This window comes from Prinia subflava (genome assembly GCF_021018805.1).
Source record: "Prinia subflava isolate CZ2003 ecotype Zambia chromosome W unlocalized genomic scaffold, Cam_Psub_1.2 scaffold_22_NEW, whole genome shotgun sequence".
Classification (NCBI taxonomy): domain Eukaryota; kingdom Metazoa; phylum Chordata; class Aves; order Passeriformes; family Cisticolidae; genus Prinia; species Prinia subflava.
This window is the reverse complement of record NW_026960606.1, coordinates 137,382-156,927: the sequence shown is the minus strand read 5'-3', so window position 1 is coordinate 156,927 and position 19,546 is coordinate 137,382. Positions and strand designations below refer to the sequence as shown.

Below are 19,546 nucleotides of genomic sequence, written 5' to 3'. Positions count from 1 at the left end.
ACCACTCCTTTTAAAACTGCACTCTAATCCTTGAAGAATACTATTAATATATTCCTTAAGAATCTCTCCATTCTTCTAAAATACTGTATATTTCTATTTTACAGGCCCCTGCTGTTAGTAGTAAGCACTGCAAACAAAAACACCCCCCTACTCCAAGAGGTATTTATTAAAAAGGTCAAAGATAAATTCGACCTCAAAATGGAACAAAAATGTTTTGTAATTGTACAAATGATCTTTGTAATGTGTGATACACTCCTACAGCCATCAATAGTTACCAGAATGTTACTCTATGTTTATCTGCTAGTTTTATGGGTTTGCAACAAAGTATAATACACACTGAACAGAATGACGGAAACTTCAATTTAAGGTGTATAATGAATTTTAGTAATTTAATATATTTTAGCTTTTAGTTGCATATTCCACAGTAGTGCTGTGACAACAAATCACACCTGTGTACCAGAGCATACATCAACAGTATGGTGTAGCATTACTCCACCACTGCTATACTTAGCTTTTTGAAAGAGACATAAGCATACATCAAACAGTTTTCAGGGTTACTTTTTTCCTTTAATAATGTTCACTTTTTCAGTTATATTTCACTTTTTAAAATGTGAATTATTTAAAAAAATCACTGAGAGTTTATACAGAAACAGCTATAAGGAATACTCTTACAGGCACTGATATGACAAACATTTATTTTAAGGGCTGAGAGGCATTAATATCAACAAAGTGGACTGAAAATAATTACTAACTTTGTCTAAACTGGAAATGCCTGCTTCTGCTTGTATGTTGAAAAAGGAAATTCAGAAAGTTATATTTTGACCTTATTATGTCACAGTCAGTCATAGAAAAACCTATGCATTTAATCTAAAATTATAGTTTTAAAAGCCCTATTATTAAAAAAACCCAAAACATCATGCAAAAATTTGTTCAATCCTGCAGCTGCTTTAAAACTGTTGCAAGATCATACTGCATATATTAGCTTTTATACTGCTAATACACAACTAACAGCAAAGTTGATTAGATTAACAAAATTTTGTCTTAATATCACACTTTATATCACACTAAAAAGACAAATGCCACAAGATTGGCAAAACCATTTAATTCTGAGCACTCAAATGGCAGGATAATTATGTGTTGCAAACCCCTTCACATTTAGGAAAACAAAAGCAAAAACATAATCTTACAGTCTCACTTTACAAAATGAAGTTCTGTAAAATATTAATTGGGAGGGCAACAGTTTATGCTAACACAATGTAACTTCTACAACTAGTGTCAAAGGCAAACAAACCTAAATAAAAAAGTAATCAAAATACACATAGGAATAGAAGCACAAGTGTTGCATTAAATACAGTCAAGATAAAACAATGCTCAAGAGAGAGACAGAGACTAAAGTTAACACATTTAAAGAAAAGGTAATGAGGAAAACCCACTATTTTTTCCAATGACAGTTTCCATTTGCAGTCTCTCCATACATAATCTGTCTGATATAGTATATCATTAAAATATTCAGAATCTCACAGAAGAGCTATATTTTTCTCTTCTAAATCTAATTACTGAGTTGTTTTTGGGATATTTTAAACATACATTATTATGTCCATTTAAAATGAAGGCAACAAATGGATTTTTAATCACCTTCAATCTTAGCACTAATGACAAATGTTTTTAAAAGTTATCATAATCTTTTTTGTCTTTTTTTCCCTCAGCTTCAAATCCATCAACCCCATCACTATCCCTTCTTCTTTTACGATTATTATGGATGTTGAAGCGTTGATTCATCTGTGGTAATGGATCCATTCCTAAAACTTTGTGTATTTGACGGAATGCAAGGAGTCTCAGCGCAAACTAGAGAAAGGATAGAAGGAAGATATTTCTGTTAGAAACAAATGTCAGTTTAAAATACTTTATCGAACAATTAATGAAGAACAGTAGTGGTATATGATAACAGTGGGATATGTAACAGTCGATCCAAAGGTCCCTCATCTGCCTCACGACTATCAGAGGCTGAGACCCCCACGGACCCTGGGCCGCAGCACAGGAGTTCTGGCCTGATTAAGGTGGGATCCAGGGCCTCTCCCTGCAGGTGCACCCTTTAGACCGAAACGCCCTTCTCAGAGACCTGTGCATGAACAATGGACACTGTCACGGTTTCTGGGCTGTGTTTGCGGAGAGGTGTTTGCTCTCAACTGGCTGTACCGTACTGACTGCAAGGCTTGGGCTGCCTTGCTCCTGCATTGTAGAGAGAATGCCTGCAGTGTGCATGAGATATCTCCCCCGTCCTGGCATGTTGCCCTTCGCCTCTAAAAATAACTATAATAATCACCTCCAGAGAAGAGACTCTCTGAGATCTCCCCGACGGACAAGACAGGTCTATTGGCGCACGCCACAAGGACTGCAAGGGTGGTCTAATGGTTTCCAGCTTCACGAGGACTCGCGCTTGCAGTCGGTAGCTATGACCCCCCTTTTCCTCTTTTCTCTTTCTCTCTCTTTCTTTCCCTTCTCTTCTATTGCATAATTGTGTGTATCAATAAAGATACAATTGATTTTACTTGAAATAAGTTCTCATTGTCTCCTTTTGCACTTTGAAATCAAAACGAACCATCACGACCATCCTTTGGCTCTTGACAATGATATTATCCTTAGCTCTTATTATCCTCTCTTCCTTCCCCCAACAAAGTCAACACAATATAATGTGTATGTCCTATTTGCTTCTTTGATACAAAATACAACATGTTAACTTAAAAAAATAAGCTGCTGGACTTGCATTGAAGCAGCCAATGCTTGTCATGTGTCCCAATATGCATTAGTAATCTTTAGCAAAAGGATCAAATGAAGAGGCAGGGGCAATAAACTCTTAAGCTGTAAGCATGAATAGCCAATACTGTAAGCAGATACAATAAATATTAAACTCAACCCAGGAAATCTGGGTAAGCGTAAATTTTATGATGCTGGTATACCCATCATCTGTCTTTTTGCTCAGAAATGGGTCCTGTAGTTTTAAGCTAAGCCCTGAGAGAGCAAAGGGGGGGGGGGGAAGAAGCAGCATGCAGTTTGTCTGCAGAAGCTTCACTTTACTCCCCCAGAATTCCTCTCTCTCATGAACTATGCTGCCTAGCCTGGACAGCAAGAGACAGATAAGAGCTCAGTGCTCTCGGAGTTCTCATCTTTTGCAGAGAGAGAGAAACAGGGAGTTTTCCTTTGGGTTTTTTTTGGCTGGTTTTCCTCATTAGCTAAGGCAAGAAAGGTTTTCCCTGGACTGTGCCTTCTTCTTCTGGGACTGTTCAACTTCTCTCTGGTCCAGGACATCAGGAGAATCACCGTGGGCCCCCCCAGGCTGCACATCAGGCCTGGCACCCTGGGCCTGAGCCCCTGAGAGACTGAGCCACACCCACCGAAGGACTCTTTCTGAATTTCCCATCTCTTCAGAACAGCAAGAGGTTCCATTGTTTAATATTACTACTTTTTTCATGCTTGTGAGTACTTAGCTTGTTAAATAACAGATTTTTCCACTTCTCTCCAACTTCTCCACTTCTCAAACCAGTTGGGGGAGGGACTGCTGAAATTTGCTTTCTAGAGGAGACCCCTTTGGAAGTTTCCTCCCAAAATTTGCCATAAACCAGGACAATTTATAAAGCATTAAATGCCAATGCAATTTTAAATCTAATAACATACTACTGTAGAGTTAGCATCTTTACAGAGATTATATATATGTAGATGGGAGTGCTTCAAACTTTTCAGGAAAATATGTTAATTTTAGTACAAAAATGAACACTATTATTCCTTCTCTGTTGTGACATTTTTATTGCCTAGCTTACGACTGATCATTTGAAAGACTGGACGACATTCTAAGAAAAGAAAATTCATGTCCATCATATAGCTCCACTAATAAAAACACCAAAAAAACCCAAAACAACCAACCACCCACCCCCAAAAAATATTCATCTGTGTTGGTAGGTTTTTGTTAAGCTGTTTTGGAGTTATGTGTCCCAATGGTTTCTCACTGTTTCCCCCCCTTATAATTCAGGTGCCATCCAAAGGTATCTCCTCTCCTTCTCTTTGTCCACCTCTCCTGCCCCGCCCTGTCCCTACAAGCTTTGTTCAGCTGTCCATCTTTCCCCTGACCCTGCCCTATGTTATAGAAAAACACCTGTCAGTCTATCCTAGGGCAAATCACCTGTTTGTCCCACGCCCCTCACTCCCTGGGTTAAAAGTGCGCCCGGGCTTTGGCACGTCCTCTTTTTCATTCTCCCCTCTTGGGGAATTAAGGTCTCTGAGATTCATATGGAAAAGAGCCTTCTCTAGTTCTTGCTCCAAAGCCTAGACACTGCAACACCTGATGCTGTAGAACAGCCTTGTTCTGCACCGTTACCTGAGACTGCTGGCAGACTTGAGAACAGCTCCTGGCACAGCTGGGAATCAGAGCTAGCTGGGATTCTACCGGCTCGTGTCATCCGTCACATTTAGTTACCTAACACATACTTTTCCTTACCTGTGCACTTGAAGTAATATCCTCTCGTTGCTGATTTGTCATTACAGCAAGTGTATCAAAAGGATCTTTCTCACAAGGGTCCAGAAGGCCAGGGCCACCTAAAACAGTTAGGCTAATTAGTAGCACACCTCTACCTTATTTCAGTCAAGATTACAGATTTTACATTACTTAAACATAAGTATAAAGACACTGATCAACTGCAACTTGCCTTTAAGGATGATTCCTGAAGATATACACTCAAAAACTCTTCTTAGTGCATCCCCAGGACTCTGTGGTCCAGTAGCACTGCTAATTGCTTTTTCCACAAGCAACTCCATAGCCTAGAAGAACAATAAGGAAATCCAGACAATTTAGAAAACTGATTAAAAAAAAAAAGCTACTGCTGTTGTTCAATACAGAACTTTTTATACTGAAATTTTGAAGGCTATTACACATCACAGAACACTTTCAGTTAAAATGAAAAAAACCAGATGTTTGGTAACTGTGGAAGCATGGCTGGAAAAGCAGGGACGTGCACAATCCTGCTTTTAGCCTAAAGGATGAGTAGAAGCTGAACCATTCCTTAGATGGGATAAGGAGGAAGTAAGGTTTGGAGCAATAGCTGTAACAGGATGCTAGACAGGATGTGTTGACCATAAGTTGGGGAAGGCTCACAGCATCCAGCCATGTGGACAGAGCTTTTAAGCCAATTATGTATACTGCAAGGATGCATGAACACTATGGTTTAACCAATGATGTTCAGAATTAGGTGCATGATATGCTTAGCACAGTATAAATGTATGTCAAATAGCTGAATAAACCAGGAAGATTTTTAACTCATACTGAGTGCTGTCTTGACTCTGGCTGATCTCCGGCAACAGGTAACAATTAATAAAAAGAAAGCTACTGTAAGATTAACATTAAGTATTGAGTACAGATATGCTGCTTCTCATGACAAGTTGTCCAAAGTTTTTCTTAGAAATTTATACAGTGTAGCCTACTTGGAGAACTTGTCCAGTCATTTTTTGAGAGCATGAAACATGGTGAGTCACTGGAATCTGTCAGCCATGTGAATAAAAAGCACACAGTATGACATGGATGAATTTGATTCATTTAATGAAATTAACAGGATGCTACAGATAATTTTTTTTTTTTCTACAAGAATACAGAAACCTCAAGTATCCAAAATTTAATGACCTTTTAACATTTAAGTGGTTACTAGTTCTTCAGTTTTGCAAAACTGAAGTTCACTGCAATTTTTGTTTCCTGGGTATAGGCTAACACTAACTTAGATGTTAAACAAGTTTTAAGAAAAACTTGATAATAAACAGGTTTTCTAAAATTTACACATTTTTTCTGTGAATATTTCCATTGTTTGCCTTTATTAGACACTATTTTTTTATAAAAAAATATATATTTTTGCAAAAGTAAGCATTAAATTGATGTTTCAATACCACCTCCTTGGCAAGTTTTATTTTCAAACAATGTCTCTCTTGTTTTTTGGCGGGATTTTTGGGAGTTTGTTTTTTTGGTTCATCTCCCAAGTTTACAGTTGCTCTAATGTTGCCTTCTATTTCCATTTTCCAAGAATAAATGTCCATTCTAATGCATGCAAGTAACTACAGGCAGTGCTGATTAGAGTCACTCACTAAGGGTGCCTACTGCTTTCTATTTTAGCTGAATTTAACGGACAAATTTCCATTCTTGAGCATGGTATTTTAAGTACTTACACTGTATCACTCAGGGTCAAGCTTTTGAGTTTTAGCAACAATTTAGTTGTTTTCAAGTATGAAGCAAAATACAGCAAGAAAGAAAAAAAGCAGACCACACTGCATTTATTCAAGTCTAGTTCTTTTGGATCCTCATACAATACACTACAGTCTTCAACTTAATCACAGGAAAATGTGAATTATGATGCCCCAGTGTTTATGTGCACAAACAGCTAGATTTGAAGTTTGGAAAATAATTAAAAAAATCAACCTTGAATATTGGTTCCTTCTAATTTGTAGGAACTTGACAAAATTCTTCTAATTTAGTTTTTATTTCTAGGTATATAAAGAGACTGATCCTAATGTGTATGTTTAGATTTTGTAATATTTTCTATTATTAAAACTACTTAGGCTCTTTTTGAAAAGCTATGGCATCTCTGGCTTGTAACAGGCTTCTAGCATACAGGTCAGGAGAAGTTCTGTATCTAGAAAAATATATTTCTTCAATCTACAAAACTTCACCCGTAACTATCTGAAATCATATATATTTAAAATGTCTTTTATTTTTTTTTTGTCAGTAAGACTTTTCCAACATGCCAAAAGAAGAACTGAATACACAAACTTCAATGGTGATTCATGCATTGGGTACAAAGACTGTTACTGAACAAGTTAAATTTCTTTAATAAGTCTATGTAGCAGTGGGGGCAGATGTTGGAAAATTCTTTTAATTTTAGCACAATAGTGTATGATCCCTATATTTGTGGTTAATGTTTAGTTTTGTGCCATACAGTGCTTATGCAAATACCAGAGATTAATGTGGCCTTGTGTTAACTCCCTATTTCTGTGACTAAGTCTTGTGCCAGCTAATGCTTCCTTATTTACTTCTATCAGTGATTAATATGTATTAGCTGATATCTTAGTTTTGAGAACAAGGATTGCATGTCAGAGCAAAGAATGGTGAGAGAAGTACATTATGACCTGACGACATATTTCAGATACTCTGAAAGAGAAAAGATTCATCAGAAGATCTACAACCATATCCAAACAAGTCCATGGAAATAATTAGCATATGTGCATGTATTCAGGAAATGTGATGAATATGCATTAGTTCCAGGAATATAAGCTGGTCTGTTAGGTTGCTGCTTATGCATGCTTTGAGAAGAATCCCCCATGTATCCGGCACTGCTAATAAAGTAATGTTGGCTTTCTAACCTAGAAAATAGGTTGGAGCGTTTATTTCCCATTTTTCAGAGACAAGAGCAAGACAGGAAGCACTTTTAGAGAGAACTGAGACACACCTAGCCCTGAAATCTCTCATGAAATCCTCATGGGCAAACTCAGGAAGTATGGACTAGATGAGTGGACAGTGAAGTGTATTGAGAACTGGCTGAAAGGCAGATCCCAGAGGGTTGTGATCAGTGGCACAGGGTCCAGTTGGAGGCCTGTCACTAGTGCTATCCCCCAAGGTTCTATACTGTGTCCAGTATTGTTTAATGTGTTCATCGATGACTTGGACAAAGGGGCAGATGCCTCCTCAGCAAGTCTGCTGATGACACAAAGCTGGGAGGAGTGGCTGATACCCCAGAGTGCTGTGCTACTCTTTAGAAGGACCTTGACAGGTTGCAGAGATGAACAGAGAGGAACCACCTGAAATTCAACAAAGGCAAGTGCAGGGTCCTGCACCTGGTAAGGGATAACCCCAGGCACCAGTACAGGCTGGGGGTGACCTGCTGGAAAGCAGCTCTGGGGAGAAAGACCTGGAGGTCCTGGTGGACAAGTTGTCCATGAGCCAGCAGTGCCCTTGTGGCCAAGAAGGCCAATAGTATCCTGGGGTGCATTGAGAAGTGTTGCCAGAAGGTCGAGGGAGGTGATCCTGCCCCTCTACTCAGCCCTGGTATGCTGGAGTGCTGTGTCCAGTTCTGGGCTCCTCAGTACAAGACAGACATGGAGCTCCTGGAGCAGGTCCAGCAGAGGACTATGAAGTTGATCAAGGGTCTGGAGTATCTCTCTTAGGAGGGAAAAGCTGAGGGAACTGGGCCTGTTCAGCCTTGAGAAGAGGCAACTGAGAGGGGACCTCATCAGTGTCTAAGTACCTAAAGGGTGAGTGTCAGAGGACAGAGCCAGGTTCTTCTCGGTGATGTCAACCAATAGAACAAGAAGCAATGTGCAGAAACTGATGCACAGGAAGTTCCACCTGAATATAAGGAAGAACTTCTTTATTCTGTGAGTGACCATGCACTGGAACAGGTTATCCAGAGAGGTTTTGTAGTCTCCCTCACTGGAGATATTCCAGATCCATCTGGATGCAGTCCTGTGCCATGTGCTCTGAGATGACCCTGCTTGAGCAGGGAGGCTGAACTAGATGATCCACTGCAGTCCCTTCCAACTTTACCCATTCTGTAATTCTGTGACACATTGCTTCCTTTCTGGCTGCACCTTAGAACAGATATTGTGAGAAATGAGAAATAAGAAATAACATTGCTTGTTCTTCATCTATGTGCCTGCTGTGTGTTGCAATATTTTAAAAGATACTTTTCTAAAAGTATGCCTGGGTCTATTCTTTGTCTACTTAGTAAGCAATATTGAGGGTACTTACATGCTTCTGAGCTTCTGTTAAATTATATTTGTACAGTATATTTTTCATGAAGTATAGCACAGAAATTGGATTTTTTTATTAATATTTTAAAAAGCAGAAATAATTGCTCCACATTTTTTCCAGTCAGCAAGCTTATTACAATTTTAAAACATTTCTCATTGAAATAATGCCAACTATTATAATTGTCTTGACAATGTTAGCACTCTTCCTGCCAAAACTGAAGTCTACATTAGGAAGCAGCAGGATTTGGTCTGTGAAACAAAACAGTCAAAGTTGAATTTAATTCCACATATATATATGCTTCAGAGATTTTGGATCAGACTAACTTTGTGCAGTCCACAGATTGAACATTTATTAATATTTGGAACACAAGTTGCACTCCTGGAAAGCATAATTTAAGATAGTCAATGTAAAAGAATGCTCCGAAACCACTCAGCTGCAAGAATTGTGATAGGTAATCAGTTACAACCTAGAGAACTGTGTCTAAGTGATACTGATTAAAATGCCAATGGTGACACATACACAGACTAGTACTGTGGTATTTCATCTTGCAGACATAACATATAAATGATTGCAGGAATTGCTGTGATTTATTCTTTCAGGTAGCCTTTCTGTTATCACAGAGCTATCTAGGCACAGCTGACATAATTTTCTACCAGTTTTGGTAAAGTCCAAGCAATTCAGAGTAGGCTGTAAGAAAAAAATAGATTCTTTGATACAGAGTAAAGGAAAAAATGTTGAATACAGAATAAGAACACTACCCTCCAAGAATTCCAAACAACAAGAAAATTCCTTTTTTTCAAAAGTTTTCAGCTCCACATGGCAAAACCACAGAAAATTAAAATTTTAGAGGTAATCTGGATTGTTTGTTGGGGAAAACCAAAAAACCAACCAACCAACCACCCAAGCAAAAGCCTACATTACTCCTTGAAAAAACCTAAATTTTAAAACTGTAGTAATACATTCCCATGCTTTATTTGCAGTGGATTAAAAAAAAATCCAATGTGCATTAAAAAGACTCATTCAAAAGAACATTACTCACCCAGCTTGGAAAATCAGACCAAGTTGGAACCCGCTGACAGAGGTCACGAAGAATACGTATGATAACCACACAGGACTGCAGACCATTAGCTCTAGCCTTGAGAGCAATACAAAATCAAATTAATCTCAGCATATACAGCAAATAGGACTTGTTGAAAGACTAAAACACCGCTGTTCAATGGAAGCTCAGATACAAGACTGAAACAAATTATTCTACAACTTTATTCTAAGAGCTGCCATTTACTGCAGTATTTTATACAGGGTTAGTAATTTAAGGTGATAGAAGTCAAAGTGCATAGGTTATACAAGAATAACATTTCTTGATCCCCTATATGTGGGTGCCACCTATACACTTTGACCTATGTTCACCTGCAACAATAAATACAGTATTTTTCTATACTAGCAATAAAAATGAAGGTCTAAGAAATAGGTATAGAGACTGAAAGGTGAAGGGAATCTCTTTGGTTTCTTTATTGGGCCTTTGCCAGAATGCAAAATCACTAAACCAAACAGTTGCTTCTTGCCTTTCATTCCCTAGGCTTAAAGAAATAAGAAAAAAAGTCAAATCTAAACACAAAGCTTTAAACATATATTTTATTATTTAAAGTTACTCTGCAGCCTTATGGAATATATAACAAATATACAACATATGATCACCCCAAGTGAGTCAAGCTTTCAACATCGTCCTCTCAATGACCAGAAAAAGGAAAAAAATGGTCAAATGAGCAATAACTGCATAAAGCAGTTCCTCCCTACTCAACCTTCTACATTTAAATTCAGGGACCAGAAAAATATTAAGTATTATTAGCATGAAAACACTGAGTGTTTTCACACAGTTAAACATTTATATTGCAACTGAACTAATCTCTCATAAGGCTACAAGAAGAAAATAAAATTATGTTCCGAACCTGGAACCACTTAGCGTGGCGTAGAGCAGCCAGAGCGTCAAGGCATTTTTGCCTGTCCAAGATGTCGGGTGGGTCTTTCACCATACCCGAGGTTACATCTAAAATGGATTGAATTGGCAAAATGCAGTGAGGAATGGGTGTTTGACCATTTTAAAGTAGCTTCAATGTCACACATGCCATTTAAAGCTTGAACTGTTGAACAACAAATGTAATTGTTCAATAAAAGTCATTCAATTAGTATTAGGACATTAACCCAGTATGAAGATTGTAGAATCATATTAAACTTTAGCTGTCAGGTTATTTTCAAATGCATTGCAGATTATGCAATACATAGTACTTCTTTCTTTAAGCTAACACTGGAAAACCATATATCCCCTAAAATTAAATAGCAAAGGAAGAATGGTTGGACCCAGCACACCAGCGCAGAGACCACAAGACAGAAGGAACACTAAAAATCCACTTTAACGAAGTAGAAATATTCACAGTTTCATGAAAATTGTAATGGTCAAATGCTATTTGGGACCTACTCTTTTTAAGGAAAGCTAAGTATACTAAAAAAACCCACTTAAAACCACTAGATATTTTGTAATGTTATTAATATAAATTCCTGAGTCCATGATATATGTGCTCCAATATCATTCAGGATGCAAGGAAGGATCTGAATTGGGACTGTTTTAATTATGATTCAGCAAGAAAAAGAAAAGCCAAACAAGAAAAAATCAAAGTAGGCTATCTGAAAGAAGGGGCAGAAGGAGAATCTGGGGAACTACAGGCCTGTCAGCCTGACCTTGGTACCAGAGAATGTCATGGAGCAGATCATCTTGAGTGTCATCATGTGGCACATACAAGACAACCAGGGGATCAGGCCCAGCCAGCACGGTGTTAGGAAAGGCAGGTCCTGCTTAAATGACCTTAGCTCCTTCTGTGACAGGGTGACCCACTTAGTGGATGAGGGAAAGGCTGGGGATCTGGGATCTTGTCTACCTAGACCTAGTAAAGCCTTTGACACCATTTCCCACAGCATTTTCCTGGACAAACTGCCTGCCCATGGCTCAGACAGGTGCACTCTTTCTTGAGTAAAAACCTGTCTGGACAGCCAGGCCCAGAGGGTGGTAGGGAATGGAATTACATCCAGATAGTGGTCAGTCACTAGTGGGGTTCCCCAAGGCTCAGTACTTGGGCCAGTCCTGTTACTTGGGTCACAACAAGCCCACGCAGCACTACAGGCTGGGGGGAGAATTGGCTGGAAAGTTGCTTGGCAGAAAAGGACCTGAGAGCGATGGTTGACAGCGGCTGAACACGAGCCAGTGTGTGCCCAGGTGGTCAAGAAGGCCAATGACATCCTGGATTGTATCAGCAATAGTGTGGCCAGCAGGACTAGGGAAGTAACTGTCCCTCTCTAGTGGGCACTGGTGGGGGCCACACTTAAAATCCTGTGTTCAGTTTTGGGCCCCTCATAACAAGACACAGTGAGGTGCTGGAGTGTGTCCAGAGAAGGAGATAGTGAAAGGTCTAGAGCACAAGTCTTATGAGGAGTGGCTGAGGGAGCTGGAGGTGTTTATCCTAGAGAAAAGGAGGCTTGGGAGGGACCTTATCACTCTGTACAACTACCTGAAAGGAGGTTGTAGCAAGGTGGTTGTTGGACTCTTTTCCCAAGTAACAAACAATAGGACAGGAGAAAATGGCCTCAAGTTGTGCTGGGGGAGGTTTAGATTGGATATTAGGAAAAATTTCTTCACAGAAAGGGTCGCCAAGCATTGGAAGAGGCTCCCCAGGGAAGTGGCTGAGTCACAATCCCTGAAGGGATTTAAAAGAAGTGTAGATGTGCACTGTAGGTGCAGTGGACTAGGCAGCATTCGTTTCACAGTTGGAATTGATGATCATGAAGGGCTTTTCCAACTTAAATGATTATATGATTCTATTATTCTAAAATATGGTAAATCTTTTATATTTAAACATTCATACAAGGATTAATTAAAAAGCAGATTGCTTTGTTACCAAAATGGAAAAGACCACAAGGCCTTTTGGAAATGGTTTAAATCAATGAAACTGGAACCACTGAACAATACGAAATGGCACCTTCAAGTTACTTTAAAAATTGTAGGGATATAATGTAATGATCACTTTTAAAAGTATTTTGTTTTACTAATTATGAAAATGGCTATTGTGACTAGTGACAAAGTATACTGGTAGCATAACTGGTGATACACCAGACAAGATGAAAGAAAAAGCCTTCACTCATTTCACAGGAGCTGGCTGAATGGAATATAATTTACTCCAACAAGATATTAAGTTAGGTAACTTCGAGAATAGAAGCTATGTATATAGTCTCATGAAACATGCCAGCAAGTAGGGATGCTGCAGAGAGACAGTTCAGAAACCACCTCTGGGATTACACAAGACAGAGAGTCAAACAGACTTGATTAACATAGTTAGTTTGATAACCAAGATGCCATGGCAGGAACAAACAGAACTGTGAAAATTACAGGAGATGGGATTATACCTGCTTACGGGAAGAGAGAAGATTCAATCAACCTCTGCAAGCAAAGAATTGTTGTAAAATGCATGAGTTTTCTGTGTGATTTTTAACCTGATTATTGTAGTAGAAATCATTAACCTGTTTGAAATAGTATATAAGCTTTTGGGAAACCTGAGTAAAATGGAATTCTGATCACCGAATCAGTCTTCCCGTCTCTCATCAATCGCCAATAACCACCTATTTATACACAAATGCAAAATAAATAGTAGGATACTTTAAATAGTAGGATACTTTAGAGAGAACTAAAAAGCCATGAATGAACATGGTTCTATAACCTTGCAAAACTTAAATCTGAAGTACTCCACTCAGATTTGGGCATTTTTTTAATAGGATAGTCCCATTGCTCTACATGGGACTAAAAGGGGGAAGATTTCAAAATAAGAACAAAGCTAAGAACATAGGTATCTTTTCAAACAGACGTTTAAACTTATGGACTCTATGTTAAAGTGGAAAGAAGAATAACTGAACCAACAAGGTGTTCACACAGAAAATGAAGACATTTAACGTGGCATTTCATTTAAAACAAAAATCAAACTGACACCTATACAAGAGGGGTGCCAGGTAAGATAACAGATGAAACAAGTAAAACTTGGATATAAAAAGACAGGGAGTACATTTAGAGAAAATGTACAGCAGGAAAATAAGAGGCAAAATAAGATTATGAACTGAAAAATGTGTCTCTTCTGTCTAGTAGCCTAATCAGTACATTTTTTTACTGTCTTTTAAAGCTACTATGCAAATAGATTATACTGTGCAAACTTTAATCACAGTAACTCACTACATAATTTGAAACTCCAATTACTTCTAGCTTCAAAAAACTTCAATTTGGAAAATAATTTTACTAAAAAATCTACAGTTTAAGTGCACAGAAGAGAATCATACTCAGTGCTGGAAATGTCACTCTAAAATGTGCTACTACTAGGCATCATATGAATATGCTTGAAACTTAAAAAGACTGAGAAGCTGTAAGATACCTAATTGCTCTGAGAATACACTGACTGGAAAAGAAATGTATCAAAGAAACTCTTCTAATACTTAATCTGTGAATTTTTTCATCTGTTTCACATTTCAGGATTAACCCCTTAAACAATCTTTAAATTCAGATGCCTAACCTACCATCCTGTTAAACTAAGACAAAAAAAAGTTAAATTTACAAAACAAGCATGAATTCTTACCCTATATAACTTATTACTGCCCTAAATATAAGGGGTTACTCTTCAGCTAGACATGCTGTGTCCACACTATTTTGTCATTAAAAGTTAACAGGTGTATCAATTTTACTAAGTTTTATTATGCAAAATACATTTTACCCAGTCAACTATTTGAAAACTAGTGTGAGCACTGCTTCATTCTAGGACAGAGACAAAGACAAAAAGAAAAAACCCCAAAGTAACAGTAGGTGCTAGGACTACGTGTTCAAACCCCTCCTTTGTAAAGTATGGCAGGTGTGACACTGAGCTTTAGAAAACCTTAGTCAAAAATCCTTTGGATGTCTTAGCAGCAACCCCTGACAGGAATCAAGACCCTTTGCTAGAAAGCTTAGGACTGGAGCTGTTAGCTAAGGTTAAAAAAAAGACACGTGCACATATATATATATATATATACTTTTATAAATATGTACACTTTGTTTGCTGAAGGAAAGACTCCAAAGCTGGGTTAGAGCCCTTTGAATATATCAGATTTGGTAAACTGTCAAATGCACAATACTGTAAGGAACAGTAGCTATGTAGGTAACAATTTCACACTGGTTTTGGTTTGGGTTTTTTTAGCCTTTTATCATGTAATGGTATTATTACACATCAAACATGTTTCTATTCCTCATGCAAGTCTCAGTCTCAAACTGCAGGCTAAAAATAAAAAAAAAGAAAACTTTAAACCATTGTAAGACACAGAGCATGAGGAGTTGCAGTAAGAAAAAACAAATACATACTATTACTCTGCAGCAAATAAGAAGTCTTCATAATAAGGGCCTTCTTTGCTGCAATAATTTGCAATTCAGTGTTCTATTTGCTATAGCTTCAAAAGTGAACTTTTTATACTGCTCAGTGTCTTGAAAAGAAATCTAACTTGATTTTGCTTGCCTAGAGGCAGTACTCCAGCAGTGAATAAACTCATTTTAACTCAAGTGTGGGTCAGACAAAAGTACAGATTTGTTTCCTTTAGGTGGCATAAATTAAGGGATTGATCATAATAATTTGAATTTTTTTTTTCTTTTTAGTCTACATCACAGAATTTTAGGCCAGAAAATGCAAATTTAGTATTGTGGCAGGATCAGTATTGCGCTTTTTCACAGTATGCTAATAAACAAACATGGTGTTTAAGGTTAAATCAATTTAATGCTTAATGTAATTTAATAATCAAATACTTTAAAGCATTCTTTATGAGCTTAAATAATACATGAAGTCTGATTCAGCATAGACAACTTAAAACCCATGTTATACTTAAGATTTTCAAAAACACGTAAACTGGTTGGATGTGACAGTATATGTACAAAGACTTTATAACTAGGAATAATATGTAAAGCTCAAAAATCATGTACACAGCACTCTTTAAGAGTCTTCAGAAGTCATCCAAACTAGAGACTGTATCTTGACATTTTTCTTTCTGATTATGTAGGATGACTGTTAACACAGCTTCCTTACAATGCATTAGTCATACCTACAGAACATTTACTAATACAATATGAAAATCTCAAGTAATTTAGAGGACATGTAATGATGAGATGAAATAAAAAGTCTGTGGCTTATATAAATACATATATACACAAGCACAAGTATACATACATACAACTTTTTCAACCTGCACAGAAGTGTTAAGACAGCCTCAGATTTGCTATACGTAGATTCACTGTCAAACACCAGAACCCTGTTTGCCATGATCTCTTTCAACTATGAAAATACAGGATTAAAAGGAAACAAAAGTTAATTTTATCTGACCTGTAAACAAAAAGAACCAATGTACTGTAAACATTATTCATGCTTGTTGGCTTAAAAGCTTTTAAAGCTTGGAAAGCATTACAAAACAGACTGTAAAGCAACATTGCTGGCACCAGAGAAACTGAATTTCAGAAATGTCATTTTATTTGCAAACTCCACTTTCTGCTACAACTGAAACTACAAAGACATTTCTTATTTTCCTAGTCTGAGTTTGCCAGTTGGATAGAAGACTGGTTGCAATATCAGGTTCCTAAATATATTCAAAAATCACTCCAGACCAAAATGCAACCTCAGAGTGCTGGAAAAAAATTACATCTTCTTTTAAAATTATAAGCACTGTGTTACCATCAAAAATATTATAAAAGTACGTTTCAAGTGGTGCAGCTGTTTGGAATATGTAAATGATGGTAATACTGATACAGCTAAAACTTGAAAATGTGATCTTTCTTTCAGGGCAGGACTGCATTACAAAGTCAGTTTATAGTCACTTGTTATGAAATACTTCATTTTCCCTATAATTTTTTAAGAGGGAAAAAAAAAATCAAGTTTGTACCTTTTCCAGAGAGCTAAGGTTGGACTTTAAATTAGAATTTTTAAAAATTAAATGCATCATATAAGCATTTTTATAGACAACTGTTCTCTACCGAGACTGCTTGTTGAAAAACAAGGTTTTGATCAAGTACATTAGTTATGCCAGCATGTTGCCTTCTAGGACCTCAATGCCATCTTAAGCAGAATAAATAGAAGTAACATCTTTAACAACTTCCCAACCTCCATCCCTCATGTTCTCCTCCCGAATGACTGGAGATGTCAATGTGATAGTAACTTGCATTTTGGGTTCCACACATGAATTTAAAATTATTGCTGCTTCTGAGACTGCACACTTGATATCATATTTCTCGGGACTTATTACCTAAATATCAAGAAACAAAAATTTCTATTAGCATGTGGCCAAGAAAAGTAAGGGGAAGAAAATGGATTTCAACATAGCCTTTTTTAACAGAAAGGTAGAAATGCAATATAATTATATGAAGCAAATATCTCTGTATTCAAAGAAACAACAGTATACACAATTAATACATATATATGGACTTGTAGAATACTGTTTCCAGATCATTAATGAAAACACACAGCAGTTGCCAAGCATGCAAATCAGAAAAAGACAACCAAGTGAAGTTCATATAATAGGTAAATTACATAACAAGAATCTTGACAGTATTTGAGATAAAGAAAAGCCTCAGTGCCACTTCAAATGCCAGTTGAATATTTTTCTCATTGGAACATAGGAACCTTTGAAAAGCACAAAGATGCAGTGGTGGTTCTTCAAGCTTGCAGTTACAAGATGAGTACTGCAAGTCAAATTCTATACTTGGCTATCACAACATCCTCAGATGAGAGCAAAGGATAAGATTAACACCAGGGGGAAAAAATAGTAAGAGTAACAAGGTGGTTACTCAGAATTGCTTCTTGTGACTAGATTTAATAAGTCTAAATACCCCCAAAATAAAGCTGTAGGCACCTCTATCACCTTCTTCCACAAACTAGAGGGACAAGTAAATTCTCCACAAAGCCAAAACAAGATGTGCAATTTTTCAGTTTTCTTCTGTTATTTCAAACAAGCAAACCCAGGATTATTTTCTAATTAATCTGATCCTGCTAATGCTTCTACCATGCCACTGATTCTGTTGAGTATTTTACCAGACTGCATTGAAGTACTAATGCTGTGAAAATGCTGTGTTATAGGATGTTGTGCATCCTATAACAATAGTGGACAGGCTTTGTTCAGTAGAGAGCACTGAAGCTAAAAGCTTTATTCTGTACTTTCATGTCTTGTAGAAATACAGCAAATGGTTTATATGAATTTTGCTGAATGGTTTTAGACTACATGTACTTTTTTTTTTTTAGTGCCAAATTAAAAAAAACACACACAAGACTTAGTTAACTCCTTCTGGGACTACAAAGCACTGACACATAGAAACCGGAAACAAGACAAGTACAAAGAGACTGGCATTAATGGAGAACTTTGACCTTCAGGCAGTGCAAGCTTCCTGTTACACCACACAAATTACCTCTATTGCTGCTGGCAACCAGATAATAGTCTTTCTGCTCATTTCTATTTCCCAGTTGAAGGAAATCTATTAAATGATGATTGATACTGCACTGCTAGCATAAGTGTCTAGACACTTGTATGGATGTAATATACAGACAGCAAAAGACGCTGCATAGTCCCTGAATTCAGACACAAACACTCAGGAAGTGAAAAGAAACTGTACCTGAGCTATGAAATGCAGCACAGTCAGCCCTACAGACATTTGACTTGAGGACAGATTTTTACAGTATTTTTACCAAAATTCATATTCATAAATGTAAATATTACTTACTGCAAGTTGTTTGGGAAGACTTTCAGCAATAAAACCAAGTAACATCTTTGAAGGCTTCTCAGCACATAACAAAACAAGATTGACATTTCGGTCTCCACGGAGTAACAAACCTTTAGCCAAAACGCCCACCCGTAAAACTCCTTTCAAAGCTCTGTGAATTATAGTTAAAAGCTGCATTTTAAATACCATAAAAATCATAAAACTAAACATGAAGATAGAAAAATTAAATAAAATAGCAGTATTCCATATACTCTTGAGGCCACAGTGACATATGTCATCAAAATCCAAAGGGAACAAAATTCCAGAATACACTGATAACAAACAGTAAAAGGAAAAACATAAAATGGCTTCAGAAACAATTCATAAAATTCTTTAAAAATAAGGAAAAAAATACCTGTCTTTACTGCTGTCTTTTTTGTCATCTCCCTCTTTGCTCTTGCTTTCTTCATGGTCAGACATATTGTCAGACACAAGTTTCAAAGCACGCTCAGTAATAGAAACAATTTTTTGAACTGCTTGAAGTTCCTCCTCTGTTGGATATATAGCTGCATGTTTGGTCATCACGTAGCGGTCATCAGAGGAGTCAGGGCGGCGTAGAGGCGAAACAGATGAAAAAGCACATTTCTGAAATTTGGGTACACAACAGGTCAAGGCAGGTGACTGCTCTGCTCTCATGAGACCCCCACCTGGAGAACTGCATCCAGCTCTGGCAATCCCAACATGAGAAGGATGTGGACCTACTGGAGCAAGTCCAGAGGAGGCCACCAAGATGATCACAGGGCTGGAGCACCTCTCCTAGGAAGACAGGCCAAGAGAATTGAGGCTGTTCAGCCTGCAGAAGAGAAGGCTCTAGGGAGATCTTAAGGCACCTTCCAGTATGTAAAGGGGGCCTACAAGAGAGCTGGAGAAGAACTTTATACAAGGGCATGTAGTGAAAAGACAAGGGCTTTAAACTGAAAGAGGATAGG

At 37.6% G+C, this 19,546-nt stretch overlaps 1 protein-coding gene across 4 annotated transcripts in view; it reads right to left on the bottom strand.

The window, feature by feature from the left end:
• Positions 1-1,087: 1,087 nt before the first annotated feature.
• The window catches only part of LOC134564927 (zinc finger RNA-binding protein-like), a 55,352-nt gene continuing 36,893 nt past the window's right edge, over positions 1,088-19,546 (bottom strand). For 3 of the 4 annotated variants that reach the window (XM_063424234.1, XM_063424235.1, XM_063424236.1), the window contains 8 exons: positions 18,973-19,202; positions 18,579-18,729; positions 16,969-17,110; positions 10,723-10,820; positions 9,816-9,911; positions 4,698-4,809; positions 4,490-4,587; positions 1,088-1,845 (listed from right to left, as the gene is read on the bottom strand). In XM_063424234.1, the coding sequence (XP_063280304.1) occupies positions 1,666-1,845; positions 4,490-4,587; positions 4,698-4,809; positions 9,816-9,911; positions 10,723-10,820; positions 16,969-17,110; positions 18,579-18,729; positions 18,973-19,202 (1,107 nt within the window). In that variant the 3' untranslated portion in view covers positions 1,088-1,665. Of the gene's footprint in view, positions 1,846-4,489; positions 4,588-4,697; positions 4,810-9,815; positions 9,912-10,722; positions 10,821-16,044; positions 16,150-16,968; positions 17,111-18,578; positions 18,730-18,972; positions 19,203-19,546 lie in introns of those variants that run through there. The other variant, XM_063424237.1, reaches the window with a different exon arrangement.